We start from the raw sequence: 18,560 nt of genomic DNA, 5'->3' as shown, positions 1-18,560 counted from the left end.
GGTGACTGACAGACTGGCAAGGTCAGTACCCTATAATCATTGTTTTGGATGTATTCCATACTCTTTTCTATAATTACCCATTTAATCCCCTTGTCAAAAACTGTGGCAAAAGTTGCAATTAAAAATCGAGCAGCAGATGTATTTGAGTAGGCTGAGGGGCAGGGAAGCCTTTAAGCCTGTGCACGGTGTGCAGGTGTCACACGGGTACTGGCGTGAGCGCAATCTCGGCCAGGACTCGGTCAGTGCCCAGGACTCGGTCAGTGCCTAGAACTCTGGGCTGGGCGGGATCCTCAGTTTAGCGTTGAGGTGACTCTGGCAACTACAAATCCCAGGGAGCATTGCTGGGAGCAGGTTGTGCAGGAGGGTTGGCATCGTGCAGGGCCCAATGGCAGCCGAGAACTCCCGTGATCCTGCGTGTCAGCTGCCAGCGCTCCACAGCGCCGGAGAGAGCTGGAGAGCGGCGAGGGAGCTGCCTGTTGCCCTGGGCTGATTTAAAGTCCCGTGTGAGCTCTGAATTGATATTGCGTTCTCCAGCCTCTGTGCCGGCTGGAAAAAGCCCGCGGGAGCAGTGCCGATGGATGCGATTCTGAACTGCAGCGCGGAGGATTTGGAGGATTACTACAACTTGCTGGGATGCGACGAGCTGTCGACGGTAAGAACCTTCCCTCGCCCCCCCGGTTAATCACAGTTTGGATGTGTCCGCGGGGGATTTGCGGGCAGGACGGGCTGAAATGCCTGGCGAACCTTCTTTCTTGCCACTTGTAGCATCTCCCTAGGAAAGCTCCGTTTTCTGATGTGTGCACCGACGTGAAGAGCCCAGAATGAGGTTAAAAGTACCCTGTAGAACAGGAGTGTGCTACGGATACAGCCGAAATAATGGTTTATTTATTAGTGTGGATCAACGAGTGGTATGGTTACGAATCACGAGCCAACTGCATACATGTGACAGCATTCAAATAATATTTTGGAATATGTTACCGGTTCTGAAAAATGAAAAGAAGCTATTTATGTGCTGCTAATACGATGAATGTTTATATAGCTATAGGGCACTGATAACACTGCTGAGTTTCTCAGGCCCTGTACATATTTCACGTTTTTTAAACCGTATTCATTGGTTCAGAGGAAAACCAAAAACAATATCTCTTTTTTGTTCATCATGTTACTGGTTTTAAGTGCTATTTTTAATGACATTAAAATACCAGCTTTACTAATTTGTTTCGGTAGCAGATGTGTTCTTTATAATGAGACATCTAGCTAAGCAATTGTTGAGTGATTTGTAGGTAAAACAAGTGTGCTTCATTCTAAAGGTGTCTGTATAACATTTTTTTGAAAGTCTGGTATGCTAATTTTTTTTTTTTAAATCTAACTGTTCTATTAACTGGAATTGTCTTTCTGTTTTGGAAAAGGAGCTTTGATTACTCTGCTGTAATGAAAGATGTATTCAGTGGGAGTAAAAGCTGTATTTTGCCCACTAAATTTAAGCTCTCGCCTGTCCTAGTGGTCAAGTGTAAAGGTCAAGAGGAGACATCTTCGTTGTGTCTCAGGAGGAAATGTAAAGCTTTTCCTGAGGAAACTCCCAGAAGGGATCCCAGCAGAGGGCAGTGCTCAGGTCTCCGTGCAGGCTTGTTTCGCAGATGCTGTTTCTCATTTTCTACCTCACACCAGTTCCTTAAGATCTTAGCAATTAACGAGCGGTTCAAGTACATCTGATAACGATTTTTCGAGTTGCTTAAAATGAAATTAAAAAGCTGGAATAAATGCTAGTGGGCCCTGAAGAACAAGCTGTCAAGTACTGTTTGTTGAGAGAAGCAGCAGATGTTGCTGCCTTGTTTTTGCCCTGGTGAGGTCACAGGCTGACTGAGCCCCGGGATCAGCTCCCCTCGGGATGCTGCACAGCACTGCTAAGGTCTAACAGAAATGTGGAGCATTACAAGTGTTTTGCAGCCACGCTCCTTTGTACCTGCAGTCAAGTATTTGTAGCAGCACAGACTTCCTCTGCTACTGTACAGATTTTAACTGTGAAGTTCCCCTTTAAGTAACTTTTGAGATGGTAGCTGGCTATACAGTAACCAGCTTCATCAAGTTCTCTGTAGCATATATGTGTTCTTAAGTGTTGTACTGACTGGAAATACACCACATTACATCTGCTCCTCAAGAAGAAGCCACTGAGAAGAGGGAAAATGTAGAATTCTTAAGATACCACCACAGACCACATTTTTTCCCAGCATATGCCAACAAAATTTGGCCAGCTAGTTGAGCGAACTGTGATTTTATTCTAAAGGAAAAATGTTATGAGCCTTAATTTTGAAAGAAATAATTTAAATTGTATGTGGCTCTCATGGTTTGAAGGATGAGGAATTTATACAAACAGCCTTTCTTGTATGGGAAAGAATAGTAACTAATTGATACCTCAGGGTGAATTGTTGTGAAAGCTTAAGCTGTGCTGGAAGGATATAAAGAAGTTTTGGCTTCTAAATTGCAATAAGCAGAAAGATACTTGGAAAAGCACGAAACATTTGAAAATCTAAGCTGATGTCCACTCCAGTGGTTTCCTGTATTTTGTTAACTGTTGCTATGTCTTTGTTTTTCCAGTGGTTGTGATACTTTACGGTACTACAAACTGTGTGGGAACTTGTAATTCACTAATAAATGTGCTAATATTGATTATAAATCTATTCCAAGCCAACCGTTTTGCACAGAAAATTAACTTGACAGAAAGAATGTGAACTGCTGGTTATCTAGCAACGGGGTATCCAAGGTGGAAAAACCACGTGGTGCTGGCTGAATTTCCTATGAAGAGGATATGGAGAAAGCCACCTAATCCCACAATTTGATCTTCAGAAGTACAGAAGGAGTTAGAGTTGATTAAACAAAGTAAAGAGCAGCTGAAGTGAGGCATTTTGCCTGGGTGGTCAAATGCCTTTACACATTTTTCTTAGAGCCAACTTGCCATATTGGATGACTGAGCTTCATAAAAAGAAGACTGAGTGCATGGAAAATGAAATTAAGTAAGCAGTGTCACTGGCAGATGGTTGTTGTTACTTACTTTGCTTGTACTAAAGGTTGTAAAAATGAATAGGACAAAATCTTTCAGCATTCTTAGTTAATTTTCCCAGCCCCTTTCAAGAATCAAATTTGAAAACCTTTTCTGTGTCTACCTATTTAACTACTTTAAATCTCAATATTCTGTTTAGGTTGAACAAATTCTTGCAGAATATAAGATTAAAGCTCTTGAATGTCATCCTGACAAGCATCCTGGAAACCCCAAAGCAGGTATGTATCATATCCTGTTTAAAAACAATTAACATGTCCAAGATACTAAATTCAGCCTTAAAACTTTGTTAAATGTTCCTTCCCCTCAATATATTTTAATCATCATGTGTACTGAGCATATTCTACTTAAATAGTAAGCTTTTAATATTCTTTTCTAAGACTTGCACACATCTAGGTGATAGTGCAGGAAGACACATGTTGGATTTTTTTGTTTTTTAGGATTTTTTTTTCCCCATGGCTTGTTTTTCCCCCAAGAGCAGGGACCTGAGCTGTGAGGACTAAGCAGCACCTGAGTTACTTGGATCCAGTCTTACCCATTCATAACCACAGACAGGTCTGGTCAGTGCTCACCCACGTCTGAGGAGTTTATATTCTTATGTTCTGATCATGATTTTGATCCCCCACCAAAATTTGGTTGTTGAATAATTTAATATGCTTCTCATTTTAAATATCACACGGAACTTTTTCTTTGGATTCTTCCTATTAGTTTAACTATAAACTATAAAGCAGGGCTTTCCTTTCCTTAGTGAGTTCACAGGAGAGGAGGGGGCTGTGGGTGTTTAAAAAGTAAAGTAGGTGGCATTTTTGACTTTGAAACCCCCTGAGATTTGCTGTTTGACAGACAATCTACCACCTATGAACAGTAACCTGATCACTAATATTTATTCAAAATGGTAGCGCAAGTACCAATGAAATCAACTTTGCCTGCAGAAAATTCTGGCTACTGCAGCAGGGAAATGAGATTATTCCAGTGTCCTGTTCTATCTGTGTACCCCCGGTCTGTGTCATATCTCTCCCTCCTAATCAATTGAAACTAAGTAGCTCAAAAAAGAGAGGCCAAATGCCAAATATCAAACCAGCTTTGTTTGTCAAGAAGTGTTTTATGCTCTATTTAACTGAATATGCTGTATTTACTTTAAATACCTTTTTATGCTACTGGTAAAAGTTTATATATTTTATTTCATTGGCTTAAAGCTCAATAAAGAGTAATTAAAGTAGATCTTTTCTTTGTTGAAAACTAGTAACACTATAAGGAAACCTAATAGAACTGGCCCCTCAACCTGTTGTCTCTTGTTTGATTTGTAGTTACCAATTTTGATTAGTGTTTGGTCATAGTGTATTTCAAAAGAAATCTCTCTAATTTGTAGACTGGAATAAATGAATAATAGATCACTGTAAATAGGTGAGTCATAGATAAGGTCTAAATCTTTATAACCCTTCTACAAATAGTAACATGCAGCTGCATCCTTAGTAACCGTTTCATGAGAAATGACCCTGTAGGGAAGAAGGAGAGCTCTCATTCGTACAGTCTGGTATTCAGGATGACATTTTAGCATATGTAGAGGACACACCTAACAAAATGCACAAGTTAATTAATTTGAACTGTCTTTGGATTATTCTTCTTGCTTGTCAATGTCTGCTTGTCTGTTTTTCCCCTTTTCATGTTTTCCTGGTGGTATACCTTTCTCTGACATCCTTGCTTCTGTGGATCCAAGTGTGTTCCTTCTAAGGAGTGTTGCTCTAATTTCCCTTTCTAAGGTTGTCTGCAAGGGCTGACTTGTGCCTTTTGCCTGTGTACTCTATAAGGTTCTCTCAGCTTAAATTTAGGAGCTTTTGAAGCCAATAGACTAAGCAGCATTTTATTCCTCATTTGAAAGGGTATCAGCTGTCCACCAAAGGTGTTCCCAGCACCTGTGCAAGCTGGGAGCAGAACAACCACATCCCTCGTTGACTGGCTTCTCCTTCTGCCTCCTCTGTTCTGTTTGCTCTGGGCTGTTGTTGGCATCTGAATTCAGTGCTTTGCAAACAAATACAGGCTTTAGCATCCTTTTGGTTTGTGTTCTAGTGGAGAGTTTCCAGAAGCTGCAGCAAGCTAAGGAGATTCTCACTAACGAAGAGAGCCGGGCGCGCTACGATTACTGGCGACGAAGCCACATCACCATCCCCTTCCAGCAGTGGGAGGCCCTGAGCAGCTCCGTGAAAACGGTTGGTGCTGTCTAAGTTGGGCCTTCAGGAGGAAGGGAAGGTAGGGCTGGGCCAGACAAAAGGGTGCAGCGAGTGAGGGGACGAGTTCCAGCAGCGGTGGGGCCCGGGGATGGCAATAGCATGGAGTGATTCCTTCCCTGTGGATGTGCAGGGAAAATTGCAGGGCTCTAGAAACCCCTTCACAGAAGGGCGTTAGGCCAGTAGTTTTAGAGGGAATTTATCAAGTTGCTGCTTTTGTGTGTGTGTTACAGGGAGTTCAGGGGGCCCCTGGTGGTCTGGTGGTTAGGATGCAGCACTCTCACCGCTGCGGCCCAGGTTCGATTCCCGGTCAGGGAAACTCCCCCAGGGCAGATGGAGCCCGTCAGCCCTGTAAGGCCATCCATCTAAGAGAAGGTCACTCTAAACAAACCTACGTCCTGAGGACCTCGCTCAGGACGAGGACCTCGCTGCCACTGAGGACCTCGCTGCCACTGTCCGAGCTTGCTCAGCCCCAGCAGATGAACCTCAGCATTAAAGGGTGGGCTCAGTTCAGCACACACTGTGTCTCACCTAAAAAATCCACTGCACAGGCTCAAAGGGTAAAGACCTTTCCCAAATCTTCATTCACGAAGACTGGCCATACTAAGCACACTAAGCACAGGAAGTTTGAGTAACTGGAGGGCTGTTTCCAAATGCTTCAGCGTGCCTTGTTTTTGTGGGAAACTTTTATTTCTTTTCAAAGTTAGATTAAAGCTGGGACCTTTTTATAATATATTCTCTTTTGGTATATTGCTTATCAGATAGGTTTTCATGCTATCTGATTAAAGAAAGAGCTCATTGAAAAATCCAGAAGATAGGTTCCTTTAAACCCTGGGCTTCACACAGGGCTTTGGAGGGACTCTGCTGGGCTAGTGGGATGACTTGTGACAGAGGCAGATGTTCTGAGGGTTGTTTTCCCTCATAATTTTGCTAGTGTGTTCCTAGCAGATCTTAATTCCATAATATTTGATTTTTTTTCTGCCTTATTAGAGTGAATGATAGTTACAAGTCTATACAGTCATATTTTAAGACAGGTGAATAGAAGTTTCCTTGGTCAATTCTGCCCACCTCAGTTCTGCTTAGGAGAGAAGTTTGAGCCTCTTCAACTAAAGCTTTATGCCTGAGCTTCAGTGTTTGCTGTTAGCATGCCATGTAACTGAGTTCAGTTCAGCTTTGAAGAAGAACATTTCTGAAGTCACTCAAAAAATTTTATGTCTGAATTCCTGGCAGAAGAAACTGGAAGAAAGGTCCTTAGAATTATCTGATGCATTTGTTCTTCATCCCCATGTGACATAAACTGTCCTCTCCAATGCTGTGACATGTAACCATGCTTTCCCCTGTCCATTCACCTGCAGGCTTCTCTTAATATGTGCTTTGTTTAACCATTAATTACAACAATATAAGAAAGGAAAGTTCATTACTTCTTTTTTACAGCACAGGAATTAGTTACTTGTTATTTATTCCTTTAGTCAATGCACTGGGCTGTCCAAAGTAAGAAGGACCAAATGCTGGAGGCCCCTGACTTCAGTAATACCAACATAACTAATGAGATTTGGACCCACCAGACGGAAAACAATGAAGATGGATTGTTGGGAGGGAACAGAGAGCAGGATGATGTTGCAATTCCTGATGTGAAACCACAGTCTTCAAAGAATCCAGACTCCCCAAGTAAGTGAAAACAGCAGTTACAGAAAATTGTGGTTTCCAGGGATTGGCCTGAAATGGGGGCTTTTAATCATGAGCAATTCTCCTTCAGAATAATATGTTTAACTGGTAGGTTTTTTCATGATTTTGGGTTGGAGTTTTGGTTTGGGGGTTTATGCTTTTTAATATTTATTCCGAAGTTTTCAGACCTTTCTTCTTCCTTACCCCATGTTTCCTTACTTGTTTTCTAGTAAAGCCAGAAAACTGGAGAGGAAGAAGAAAAAAAAAGCTTTAACCAAAATGGAAAGTTTAGTTTTGCTGCTATATGAAAAGGAAAAATTTAAAAAAAGGCTGTTATTTTCAGTGACTTTTTTTAAAAAAAATAACTTTTAAAACTATTGAGTAAAATATTTAGGTTTTGTTTTCTATCCAGTATTTATTCCTTTTGAGCAGTTTGCATCTGATGAGTTAATGAGGTCTAAAATTTGAGACTTTTTGTATTCAAACAGGTTTAAAATAGTGCATGCAACCAGAATAAATGTGTATTTCAAAAGTGTCACCTACCCAGTCAGTACTTCTGTCTGTTGTTTAGGTCAGTGTGCCTGATCAAAGTTTACTTACCACAACAGCCACCCTCTGTTCTGCCTGATCCTTCAGGAGTTTCATAATCTTAGGTTTATATTATCAGAGAACTATTATTAAACAAAGTCCTGTCATTTTTTTTTCCCAATTTGATCAAACAGGAGATTAAGTTCAGCTGTGAGGATAGCAATCCCAACCACTTGTGGAATGCAGAAAATAGATGAGAAAATTATGCAAACAAATGTATGTCAGGCCTGACCGAAAACTTGATATTGAAAAATTATGCTCTATAACTTCACACTATTTGCCCTTTTTTGGTAATTAAATCATCACTATATCCCTTGTAGAACAGGAAAATTTTGAAGTAAAGAAAAAATCATCCTGTTTCTTGTAATGGTGAATTTTCTTTGCAGGCATCTTCTTTCTCAGGGTTGTTGTTTTTTTTTTTTAAGTTTTAATTTAATGTCCAGATATTTGAATGGGAAAAATATCAAACCCATCAAGCACCTACTTAATTTATCCAATAGGCATATATTTACATTAATAAATGTTGATATTATATTTATTTGAGAGGGTCTATATGTACTTCAGTGTTTATACTTAATGTTAGAATGTTGATAATGATTTTGTTTTGATCCAGGAAAAATTGCTGCATTGGATTCCACTTTTAAACTGTGATATTTTCAGTTCCTGTCTGCTGGTCTGTACAAATTACAGACTACAACTCAACATAGCTCTTTCACCCTGAATAAGAGATTTTAACACTAATTCTGCTAATAGGTTTCATTTTCCTGATATAAGAAAATCACATTTTAGTATTAACTGGCAGATTTATCATGTCACCATCTGTCTCTTCTTCTTTAGATTAAGCCAATGCAATTGGTTCAGTTTAATTTTGTGAATCCTCTTTTGTAGACTGCTGTTGTTCTTGCTGTTCTCTTTTGGACTCTTCCCAGCTGATCTATACTTTGAAGTTTGGTGTTTGAGTTCTTGTTCAAACGTGTCAAGAATCCTGACCCTGCTGGTCAGGAGCACTGGAAGTGACCAATTTTTTATTTACTTTTTTTTGGGGAAGACTATCAAGTATTATTTCAGACAACTTAATTTTTTACTTAATTTATGATACCTTACTTGCCTTTCTCTTTTTCTTTCTCAGGATTTTCCGAGGGAAATTACTGGCACTTGCGTTTCCGCTGGTCAGGTGATGCTCCATCAGACCTGCTGAGGAAATTCAGAAACTATGAGATCTAAAATGCAGAATACACCAGAGCAGGAGATCACGTGTTCGACAGTGCAGTATTTTTGTTTGTCAGCAGTTATAAGTTATTTGTGTTTTGTATTCACTCCTTGTAACGTGAACGTTGTTCCAATCACTGTCTAAATGCTGGTTTAACACACGTGCTGTGAGCACTGCAGGTGGAGGTCTTTTTGTTTAACAAGCAAAGCCTTTTCAGTATTAACATGAAATGATTTTGTGAAGTTATCTAGTATCTTATATATTGTTTCTTGTATTCTGAAATACTGTGTAGTGGTTAATATTTCTCTGAGTGCTGCGATGTTATAAAGAACATACTCTCAGTAGAACCAAAAGCCAATGTTGGACTTCAGGGTATCATTCTGTTCAGAGATGACCATCCTAAAGCTCTTTGACAATGAACTGTAAACAAAACTGTGCTTATTTCTGAACTCTGTGCTCTGGTTCACTTCTCCATGGCACTGTACTCACTGCAGTGATTTATAATGCAGGCAATCACAAACTTAACTTGGAGAATTGTGATCTTATGATAGAGATGAAAAAAGAAGGCTCTTATTATCCAAGAAGGTCACTGTGAAAGATCAAACACTCCTAAAATATCTCTTAATTTCTACCCTAACGAGTACAGCTATTTGCGCCAGCTGTTTATTTTGGAAGGCAGTTCCAAAACTTTACTTGTCCAGGTAGCAATGTTTTTTAATTAAGATTTATTGGTGGACAACTGATCCTCCTTGTTATGCGTGCCAGCATTGTCCTTTGGCTTCACAGCAATTTCCCACCCTGCTCAGGTGGGATAGACATGGTTTTATCAGGGTTTTGTATGGTAGGAATGAAGAATCAGAGAAGTCAGCACTAATGTGTACAAAATCTCACATGCTAGGTTTTTGATATTTTGGGCAGCTTCTCAAATTCTACATAGTTGTTTATTTATTTTGTATTTGCTTTCTTCTTTGCAAATCTGGCTAATATGTCAGACTTTGTGGTTTTGTGTAGGCAGAGAATTCCATCAGCAGCAAATAAAACTGCCTGCATACAGAAAAGGGGTTGCTTTCATCTTTTTAATTAAATCTTTCACCCACCACAGAGATCCCTTTAGAATTTCTTCTTATTTGTACCCTCAGTGGGTAAAAGCTTAAGAGAGCTTAAGTTATGCATCTTGGGCATCTCACTGGGAAGTATAACCTGAAAAGTACAGTGTTCTGCCAACATGGAAACAATGCTATGATGTCTGTCTCCCTCATGCAGGGCTGATGTGCTGACTGACCTACTGTGCTTCTCCTTGCATACTTTGCAGCTAGAAACATTATGGAGATGAGATTAATAATTCTCTAATATCTGGTAAATGTAATCAGTTTTTTTTTTAGTGCATGTGCTGCTTTACTTCATACAAAGGTATTTGCTCAAGAAAGACTTTCAGTCCACATTATAAAGAGGGATTGTAAACAGTGTCAAACAGCAGTAATAGAAGAAACTCTGGTTCATTTGAAGGATATACAGTAATAGGGAACAATTTTCCCTCTAACAAAAAAATGGGAATGCAGCCAGCTGGAGCACTTTGAATCAGGTGGCAGCTCAGATTCTCCTCTCACCATTTCGCTTGCCAGTAAAAGTGAAAGGGGGTAGTTGGATGGATGATTTAGCACTTAATGAGCTGGTTTCTCTTGAGAAGTGAGTACACAATGGACCTTTGAACAGCAGGCTCATTGTTGTTGTCATTAAAACTGATGTCCTGATTAGCCAATTACTGCACGGTTTGTTTTGGCAAAGAACCTTTGGGTGTTTGTTCTGGGTGAATAGTTGCAGATATTTGGAAGACTCTTAGCCTAGTGAAAGCTGATGGCAAAACTTGTGTTTTGCAACGTGCCTGCTAGAGATCAGTACTGTAATTTGTATTTGCCCTCTGAAGAGGGCAGGTTATAACTGGTGCTCCAGAACACCAATACCATCAATACAGCCTTTTTTTCTTTTTCTATTTTTCTGTGTGTTAAACTTGAAATGGTTCTGTATTTCTCAACTAGAGTTGAATTAACCTATTCCTAGCAGAGCAGACCCAGGGATACTGGAAGGCCAGAGGAATTTGTGCAGCTTTTTGCTTTTTTTCCCCCCAAAAAACAGGTGGGACCTGACCTGTTGGCCAGTAGCAATAGTTAGCTGGAATAAGTGGGCAGCCTAGTTCTTCATCATGTAAGAAAGTAAAGAAATAAACACCTGACAAATTAGTCTGTGTTAGATGACTCAGGGTCCACCCTCTGAGGGTAAGCTGCTTCTTTGCCTTTTTTTTTTTTTTAGAAGTTTTTCTGCTAGTAGCATGAAAAGACCCAGCAAATATTCCCCATGACATTTTTATCTACAGTGTGGTGCCTCGGCCTGGGCAGTGGTGAGCACATTACACACTCCACATGCTTAAATTTTGACTGGGTCGGGAGTTGTGAGGTGGATCTCAGGCTCTGAGAGGATGTGATAACGAGCCAATGGTCAGGTGTACGTGGTTTTCAGTGGCACACAGAGAATTTAACTTGCTTTACAAAGTGGAAACAGCTGCAAGAGGTTGGTTGTGGGGGTGGGGAACAACAGCGACAAACCCAGACACGACATGTTAGATTAGGGCCCTCGAGTCTCAAGCTGGAGGAAGAGGGCAGTTCTCTGCAAGTGATGGTAAGGTCTCATTTGCTTTTTCAGCACTTCTTGTGAGTTGTTTAGGTGGGTAACAAGGGGCTCTGAATGTTCTGGGTACCTGAGGGGTCTGACTTGGTGTGTGCTTCCATCACAACAACTGAGCATTACCGTGCTGGAGTGCTACAGCTCTGAATGACTTGGCTGAGAATAAACTGAGAGGTGAGCCCAGCTCCTCTGGAGTCCAGTCAGAAGTGTTAATAAAGCTTGGCCATTACTGCACTTGTGAGGGCTGAAAAACTTCAATGTGGAAGTTATGAGATAGCAGATGGGGGTGCAGGTGGATGATGACAATAAAATACAGAGAATGGGGCATGTTGTTGAATGCTGTGTTTCTACGTGTTTGAGACTGCATTTGTAAGATCAGAAATTAAGCAACTATTTAGCCAGTTGTTTACAGTGTAATTGAGCAGCTGGGGGGGACCCTTGAATTATGTAAAATTATTATAATTTTATTTACTGCTGTCATACTTGTTGTGCAAATGCGGAATATATAAGACCAAGAATGTTCTAGTTCTTGACAAACTTATTGTTTTGCCAGTATTTGCTGGGTTGTTTTGCCAACACTTCCCAAGTAGCAATGTAAGAGTTAAAGTTTGGATGATGAATACAGACAGTATATGACTTAAAATCTCAGGCTGAGTAATGCTGAATGATAGGTAAGGTTGTTTCCTGAATGTTCTTTTCCTCTTTAAATGAGATTTAAAAAAAAAAAAAAAGTAGTTTATAAGTTTTATAGTAGAAGCAAGTATCCTGATGATGATTAAAATAGATACTGGGTAGCTTTAATTTCCTGAGCATGAACATTGCTATCTTACCTTCCCAGCAGGCTCATCTCTCATTTCAGGATATGAAAGTGTAAGCAGTGAGACTGTTGTAAAGCTGATGAAATTACACAGCTAAAGATAAAGCACCTCAGTAAGTTGTCAGGCTCTGTCACTGTCAGATGGGGAGACGTTTATCAGTTAGTTCATGCTGGGTATTTTTGTGGCAGCCCAGTGTACACACTCCTCCTGCTGTTCCAGGAGTTGCCAAGCCTCCCCATGATGGCAGGCACTGGGTCTGTTTGTGCTTTCACCTTCACTGTGTTTAGTCTCATCTCCCTCTCGTGTTAATGAAGATGAGACTCTTCAGGTGCTCTATTTGTCCCAGCTTTGAAGGGCTGGTGTCTGAGTTATTACGGTGGTACACGGGATAAACTTGGAGCTTTTAAATGTTTCAGGTCTCTGATGGATATTCTAACCTGTCACAGGTGATGGATGCTGGAGAAAATGATTTTTCTTTCCTCTATTCCAACTTCACACTGGTTTGCTCTTTCTCCCTTCTTCTGGTGGAGCAGTAAGGGAGAGGGGCTACTTCTAAAAAATGAAGTTTTTTGCCAAAGTTCAGAAGGTTTCCAGCTCTGATATGTGTTGTGGTACTCAGTGCTTTGGACAAAATGATTTGCCTGCTGCTTTGTCAAAAGTGCTTCCCTTAAAATACGGCAGGACTCTTGGCACCAAAGGCAGACAGCTTTTCTAGGGAGATGCAGTTCGACTCTTGGGCGTCAGTCCTGACAGAAACGACTTTGTTAGGATTGTCAGAGCTGGTCATTCATTTCCATGGAGCCCCCAGGTTCTGGCTGGGTGGAGAGAGGACTGTCAGCTCCTCCTCTTCCTCACAGCCTTTGTGTGAATGATGTCTCTGGGTGGGTGGTGGGCAGGAGAATGAGCAGAAAGGCCCAGAGGAGTAAGAGACTGTTGCAGCTCGTTGGGTCTGGGTGCCTTTGGTGTCTTCTGCTCCCTGAGGTCCTGAGCCCAGGACACTGGTGCTGTGTCTGGAGCTTTAGTAGGCTGCTTGGCACTCCTTGCTTATTTTCTTCTGTAATTACAAAAAATAACTGCAATTAAAACCATATGGTTCTTCCCCCTTAGTGCCTTGATGGGAACATTTTCATAACCCTCACTGATGGGTGAGAGTGGGAAAGAACTTGGGTGTTTGCTGCTGCTCTTTTTTCAACTGCAAAGTTTGGGGGAAAATCTCTTTCAAGTTGAAAAGGTTCACTGAATGCAAATACTTCCTTACATTGAGCAGAGTTTTGTTGTTTTTCTGACAGACTGGCCTCTTGTTTTTCAATATAAAATTTAAAATAACGACATATTTTGGGGTCAGTCATTTGATATTTCCAACCCCAGCAAGGACATCCTGAAGTAAACTTCCTAACAAATGTTTATTTGGGTTGGTGCTTTGTCTTCAGATTTATGAAAACAATGACATATCTTTTGGAAATAAGACCCTAAAACTGGTCAGAAAAAAACCTGTCAACTTCTTCAATGATACAGTGAAAAAGAAGGATTAGCTTGGCCACTGTTTAGGAATTTGAGTCTTTTAATACTATCTCTTTATTAATTTGGAAAGCCCCCCAAAACTGCGTTACACAAAATAGTGTTTCTCTCTTCTGTTTGAGATTACAGAGGTGGGAAGAATCTTCAAATTATAAAGGAAAAAAAATAATTTAAATTCTTGGCTGATTAAACAAAATCAGGCCTTATATGTGGAAAATAGGGTAGTTTTTTTAAAGTTATCTGAAATGTGCACACTCCCTCAAAATTGTGATATTCTGCAGAGTGACTAACATGTTGTACTGTTCTTAACACAAAATTTTAAGCTGCCGTGAGAATATAAATATGCTAAGGAGAAAGTAGCACATGTACTGCACCTTGGCAAAGGATATATAAGTTGGTATTGAATTTAAAAACTGCCTCCTCTGCAATATCTGAGATAAGATGTGCAATTCCAGTATCCACTGACATGTTCTTTCACCTGTGAGAACTTAAGAGAAATGCCTTATATTATGGTCATATATTACACAGTCCCATTGTCAGTTATTTAGCAGTTTAAGATTCCCTCTAAAGTGTACCTTCTAACTTAGGTGTGCCCTAACAGGAACAAACACCAAAACCTGAAATCCCTGGAAAGCCTGGTTAGGGAGCTTTTTGAAATGTTCATATTTTGCTGCCAGCTTAAACAATTGTTTGTTTGTTCCCTGTTTTATTTTGTTCTGAGCGGGGATAAATCACTGTTTCCTGTTCTTCCCCGTCTCTATTTTTGATTAAATTAAGTTGCATTAACAAAACATGATCCTAGAATAAATGGGTTTGCATGTGTGTTTGTGTTGGGTTTTCTTCTCTTGTCTTTCAGAGAGAGAGAGGAGTGAAAAGTGGTCGTTCCTGCTCTGGCCTATTTTGGCCTCTGTGAAAATGGTCTTTTCCTTATTTCCAGCCTTTTCTTACATGACTTGGTGAATTTTTCAGCCCTTCACTAATGCAGGAGCCACACAGAGGAGGAGACTAACACATCTGAGTGGTGCAAGTCAGTTTAAGCCAGTCAGAAAGAGGGGATTGAGGGGGCCTTCTTTTGTTTTTCTTGGTTCTTAGTTGCGAAATAACTTCCATGGGGCTTTTTTCCCCATCATTGCCAGATTTTGCATGTGTATGTGTGCATGTCATGCATGTGCAGAAGGTCATAAAGGGCTGGAAAAGATGATCTAGGACCCCCTCCGTGGAGGTCTAGGAGGAATCGGACCAGCTTCCTTTACGAAACTGAAGATTCTATGGAGCAAATGCATTCCATACAGAGTAGCCTGCTGCTGACAGGGTTTTATTTGTTTTGTATCAGCTGTTGGACGTGGGGGCAGGACAACAGTCCTTTGGGCAGGTCAGTACAATGTTTTTGTGTAAGGCATTGCATTAATCCTGAGCTTTGCACTTGGACACTGCCTGTCCTGTCCCCAGAGCCTGGACAGTGAGCTGTTAAAAGAACACTGATCCCCATGTGCCCTTCTCTCACCTCCACTGAGTGCTCTTATCACAGGTGCTTCAGATGCAATGCCAGAAACTTGCCCTGGGACCTATTGCTGTTATTTGGTGTCAGAAGTAGGGGAGGAGTGTGTAGGCCTGGCCTAATGAGCTGCAATAGGATAAATATTATAGGGGCAACAAAAACTATAAGGGACTGGAGCATCTCTCCTGTGAGGAAAGGCTGAGGGAGCTGGGCCTGTTCAGCCTCGAGAGGAGAGGAGAGGAGTGAGAGAGGATCTCCTTAATGTGTCTAAATATCTAAAGGGCAGGTGCCAAGAGAATGGAGCCAGGCTGTTCTTGGTGGTGCCAAGCAATAGGACGAGAGGCAACGGGCAGAAACTGATGCCCAGGGTGTTCCACCTGAGCATGGGGAAGAACTTTGTTCCTGTGCAGTGACTGAGCACTGGAATAGGTTGCCCAGAGAGGGTGTGGGGTCTCCCTCACTGGGGATATCCCAGGACTGTCTGGATGCAGTTCTGTGCGGGGTGCAGGGAGGTTGGACCAGATGATGCGCTGTGGTCCCTTCAGTCTTGCCGATCCCGTGAAATACCGGGTAGTCTCTCATTGTGCTGCGGAGGTTTAGCAGCGAGAGAAGACGTGAAGAGTAAAACTTGTGTGTTACAAGAAATAAAAGGACACGGCGGAAGGTAAAAGGTGATCATCACCGACCGCAGCGAGCAGGGTTCGAACCTGCGCGGGGAGACCCCATTGGATTTCAAGTCCAACGCCTTAACCACTCGGCCATCGCTGCTGCTGGCGACAGTGGGGCCCGGCTGCCTCCTTATAGGGCGTTCCGCCGCGGGAGGCCACGCCCCCAGCCCTGCGGAGCCAATGGGCGGTGCGGGCCCCGCCCCGCTCTCTGAGGGGAGCCGCCGCCATGGCGGACCCGCGGCGCGGGGACCGCGCTGGGAACACGAACAGCTCCGTGCGCTTTGGAGCGCCCCAGCCTGGAACGTGAGGGCTGTGTCTGCTCCCGCGGGTTAAATGTGCGCACCCGAACGTGGTAGAGAGAGGGCAGCCAGGAACTGTGACAAAATACAGTAACGATCAGGCATTGCGTCAGCTCCCGCAGTGACGTTAATTTTTCTCGTTTTTGCTGTTTCTTTCAGTTATTACAAAATGTCTCTATCATGTGGCTTTTATATGTAATTTAATTAACAGTAGATATATTTTTTTTACCCTAGCAGCAGTTAATTGTGCCAGCAGTAGTGCAATGGAAATCTAACTTGACTTCGTACCTGTGCTGCAGTGGGTAAAAATAATAATTTTGCCTCATTTTCTCTCCTATAGTCAGAGCTCTTGTTAATACTTTTTTTTTTTTTAACGAGTAGCTGAAGTGATATTGATAACTGTGCTTCCCTACTTCTATTTTATTTTTTTTGGTATGAATTATTGATCAAGAAGCACTCATGATAAATCTTTGCCTTAGTAGCAAAAATATTGCTGAATTAGTAAAGATCTTAAAATAGGCTCATGAAAACAGTCTTTTAGGACTTTTCTCTGGAAACTTGACCTGGGTAATGTAGAGAACAGACAGATATTAGAAAGCACAAGATGTATCCGTAGTTTAAAGGAATTTAAAAGAGTGAAAAAAAGTAGTGCCTTCAGTGCAGTGTATTATAGCTGATGGGAACTTCTTAAAGAAGTGGAGACTGTCAGATCATGTTTGCTGTTGGGAAAACAAGTATTTGTCATGTCTCAGTGCCAGAAAAGACTTGTTGGGGCTTCTAGTACAAAGCTGTTGCTGCTTTTATTTATTTGTTTATTTTTTATTTACCTGAGGACAAAGAGCAGTTGTTTCCTTCTACACTGATGGATATGCTGCAAGATTAATTTTCTTTACAGAATACAGACTTTTGAAATCTGTGTACAGGTAATTTTTTTAGGAAGATCTTAGGCAATGCAAGAGCACTTTCACTATTCAAAGCAAAAGGAAACCAAATTATAAAACCACACCGAAGTTCAGTTTTGGTAAGAGCCCTTCCAGGAAGGGTATTTGTTCTAACACTTCCTGAAGGGATTGAACCACAACTCTTGTTTTTTTGGGTTGATTCTTTTTTTTTATTTTAAATGAATGCCTTTTGACACTTAAAGTTGTTTAATAACCTGGAGATCCATGCAATATTTGGAATGTTACCACCTGAGTCTTTTAGGTTATTTGCACAAAGTTATTTTATTCAGAAAAGATTAACAGAAAACTTTCAAATGCTCTACGTCTTGAATTTTGCCCACTTATTAAGGACAGTTGCTAAGAGGGAAAAATTCCCCTTATCTATATGAAACATAAAATATACCTTTCCTGCTTTTCCAGATGCCTTGTTTTGTTATTTTCATTGAAGGAACCTGGGAGGGGAATCCATTCTATTACTGGGAGTCCTACATTTAAAGTGTCCTTAAAGTCTAACTTAAAATACTCTTGTTTTAGGCTACAGAACCAATTTTTGCTTTTAATTCTAGTGAAGTAGCACTAAGTAGTACTTACTTCTCTGAGAACTCTAGACCACGTTTTCCTTTTTACTTTTTGAAAGGAAAGTCTTTTTTAAACACTCCCTTTCTTGATTGAAATGTTAAATACATTTTTTAGTGAAGAATTTTTTATAGCTTTTTGTTGTTGTTGTTAGGACAATTCTTCTGTAAGCTGAGAAAATATGGAGATTGGTACTTATCTACAGAGCGGTTTCGAGCTGCTTAGGGAAAATGTTCAAGAGAAAATGAAGAATCATTATGTTTTTTACTATTTTACGTGGGTTTGAGAGCAAGCAAAATCAGTGAGAGTGGTGTCATTAACTTCTGTCCCACACAGGTATTCACCTCACCAGAGGTCTCTTGCTGTTTGACTTACATTCTAACAGCTGCCTGAAACTATAATAGCACAATTCCTTTGTCTCAGGAATGAAGTTAACCAGCATCACTACTAAACTATGGGCTTGTGTTTTGGAGGTTTTTTTGGATTTGATCTCCTTGTCAAGACATGTTTTGAATCTACTGAAAATTATGCTGAAAAGACAGTTATATTCTGGAACTATGCAAAATACAGAAAAGCCAAATAAGACACAGCCAGAATACATGACAGTGTGGTCTCATTAACAAAGGACTTATTTACCTGAAAGCAAGAGAGAGCCAGGGCTGCCTGTCTGTGCCCCCGGGGGGGACCACTGGGGACAGCACGGCAGGTCACCCCTGTGCTCCCACACACACACGCTGCTTCCTCACAGCAGTATCTGACTTCTGTGGTTTGAATTTAGGAGCCTTTGTTTCATAGCAGAACTAAGAAACTTGGTTTTTTTCTC

General features: G+C 41.1%; 1 protein-coding gene and 1 non-coding gene across 3 annotated transcripts; one reads left to right on the top strand and one right to left on the bottom strand.

Moving 5' to 3' along the window:
* On the top strand, positions 1–13,336 carry DNAJC12 (DnaJ heat shock protein family (Hsp40) member C12). Of its 2 annotated transcripts, XM_008926094.3 has the most exons (6): positions 1–21; positions 535–652; positions 3,195–3,273; positions 5,120–5,259; positions 6,747–6,945; positions 8,660–13,336. In XM_008926094.3, the coding sequence occupies exons 2-6, from the start codon at positions 575–577 to the stop codon at positions 8,752–8,754; spliced, it is 591 nt and encodes a 196-aa protein (XP_008924342.1). In that variant the 5' UTR covers positions 1–21; positions 535–574; the 3' UTR covers positions 8,755–13,336. The 2 variants fall into 2 exon arrangements, with proteins under 2 accessions (XP_008924342.1, XP_017935434.1); XM_018079945.1 differs by lacking the exons at positions 1–21; positions 8,660–13,336 and having other exon boundaries at positions 5,120–5,299; positions 6,747–6,859.
* Positions 13,337–15,939: 2,603 nt separating this feature from the next.
* On the bottom strand, positions 15,940–16,021 carry TRNAS-UGA. The gene has a single exon. It is a non-coding gene; the product is annotated as a tRNA-Ser (tRNA).
* Positions 16,022–18,560: the final 2,539 nt, after the last annotated feature.

This window comes from Manacus vitellinus, unplaced genomic scaffold, assembly GCF_001715985.3.
Source record: "Manacus vitellinus isolate BGI_N305 unplaced genomic scaffold, ASM171598v3 scaffold_48_pilon, whole genome shotgun sequence".
Classification (NCBI taxonomy): domain Eukaryota; kingdom Metazoa; phylum Chordata; class Aves; order Passeriformes; family Pipridae; genus Manacus; species Manacus vitellinus.
This window is presented reverse-complemented; position numbering and strand designations above follow the sequence as displayed.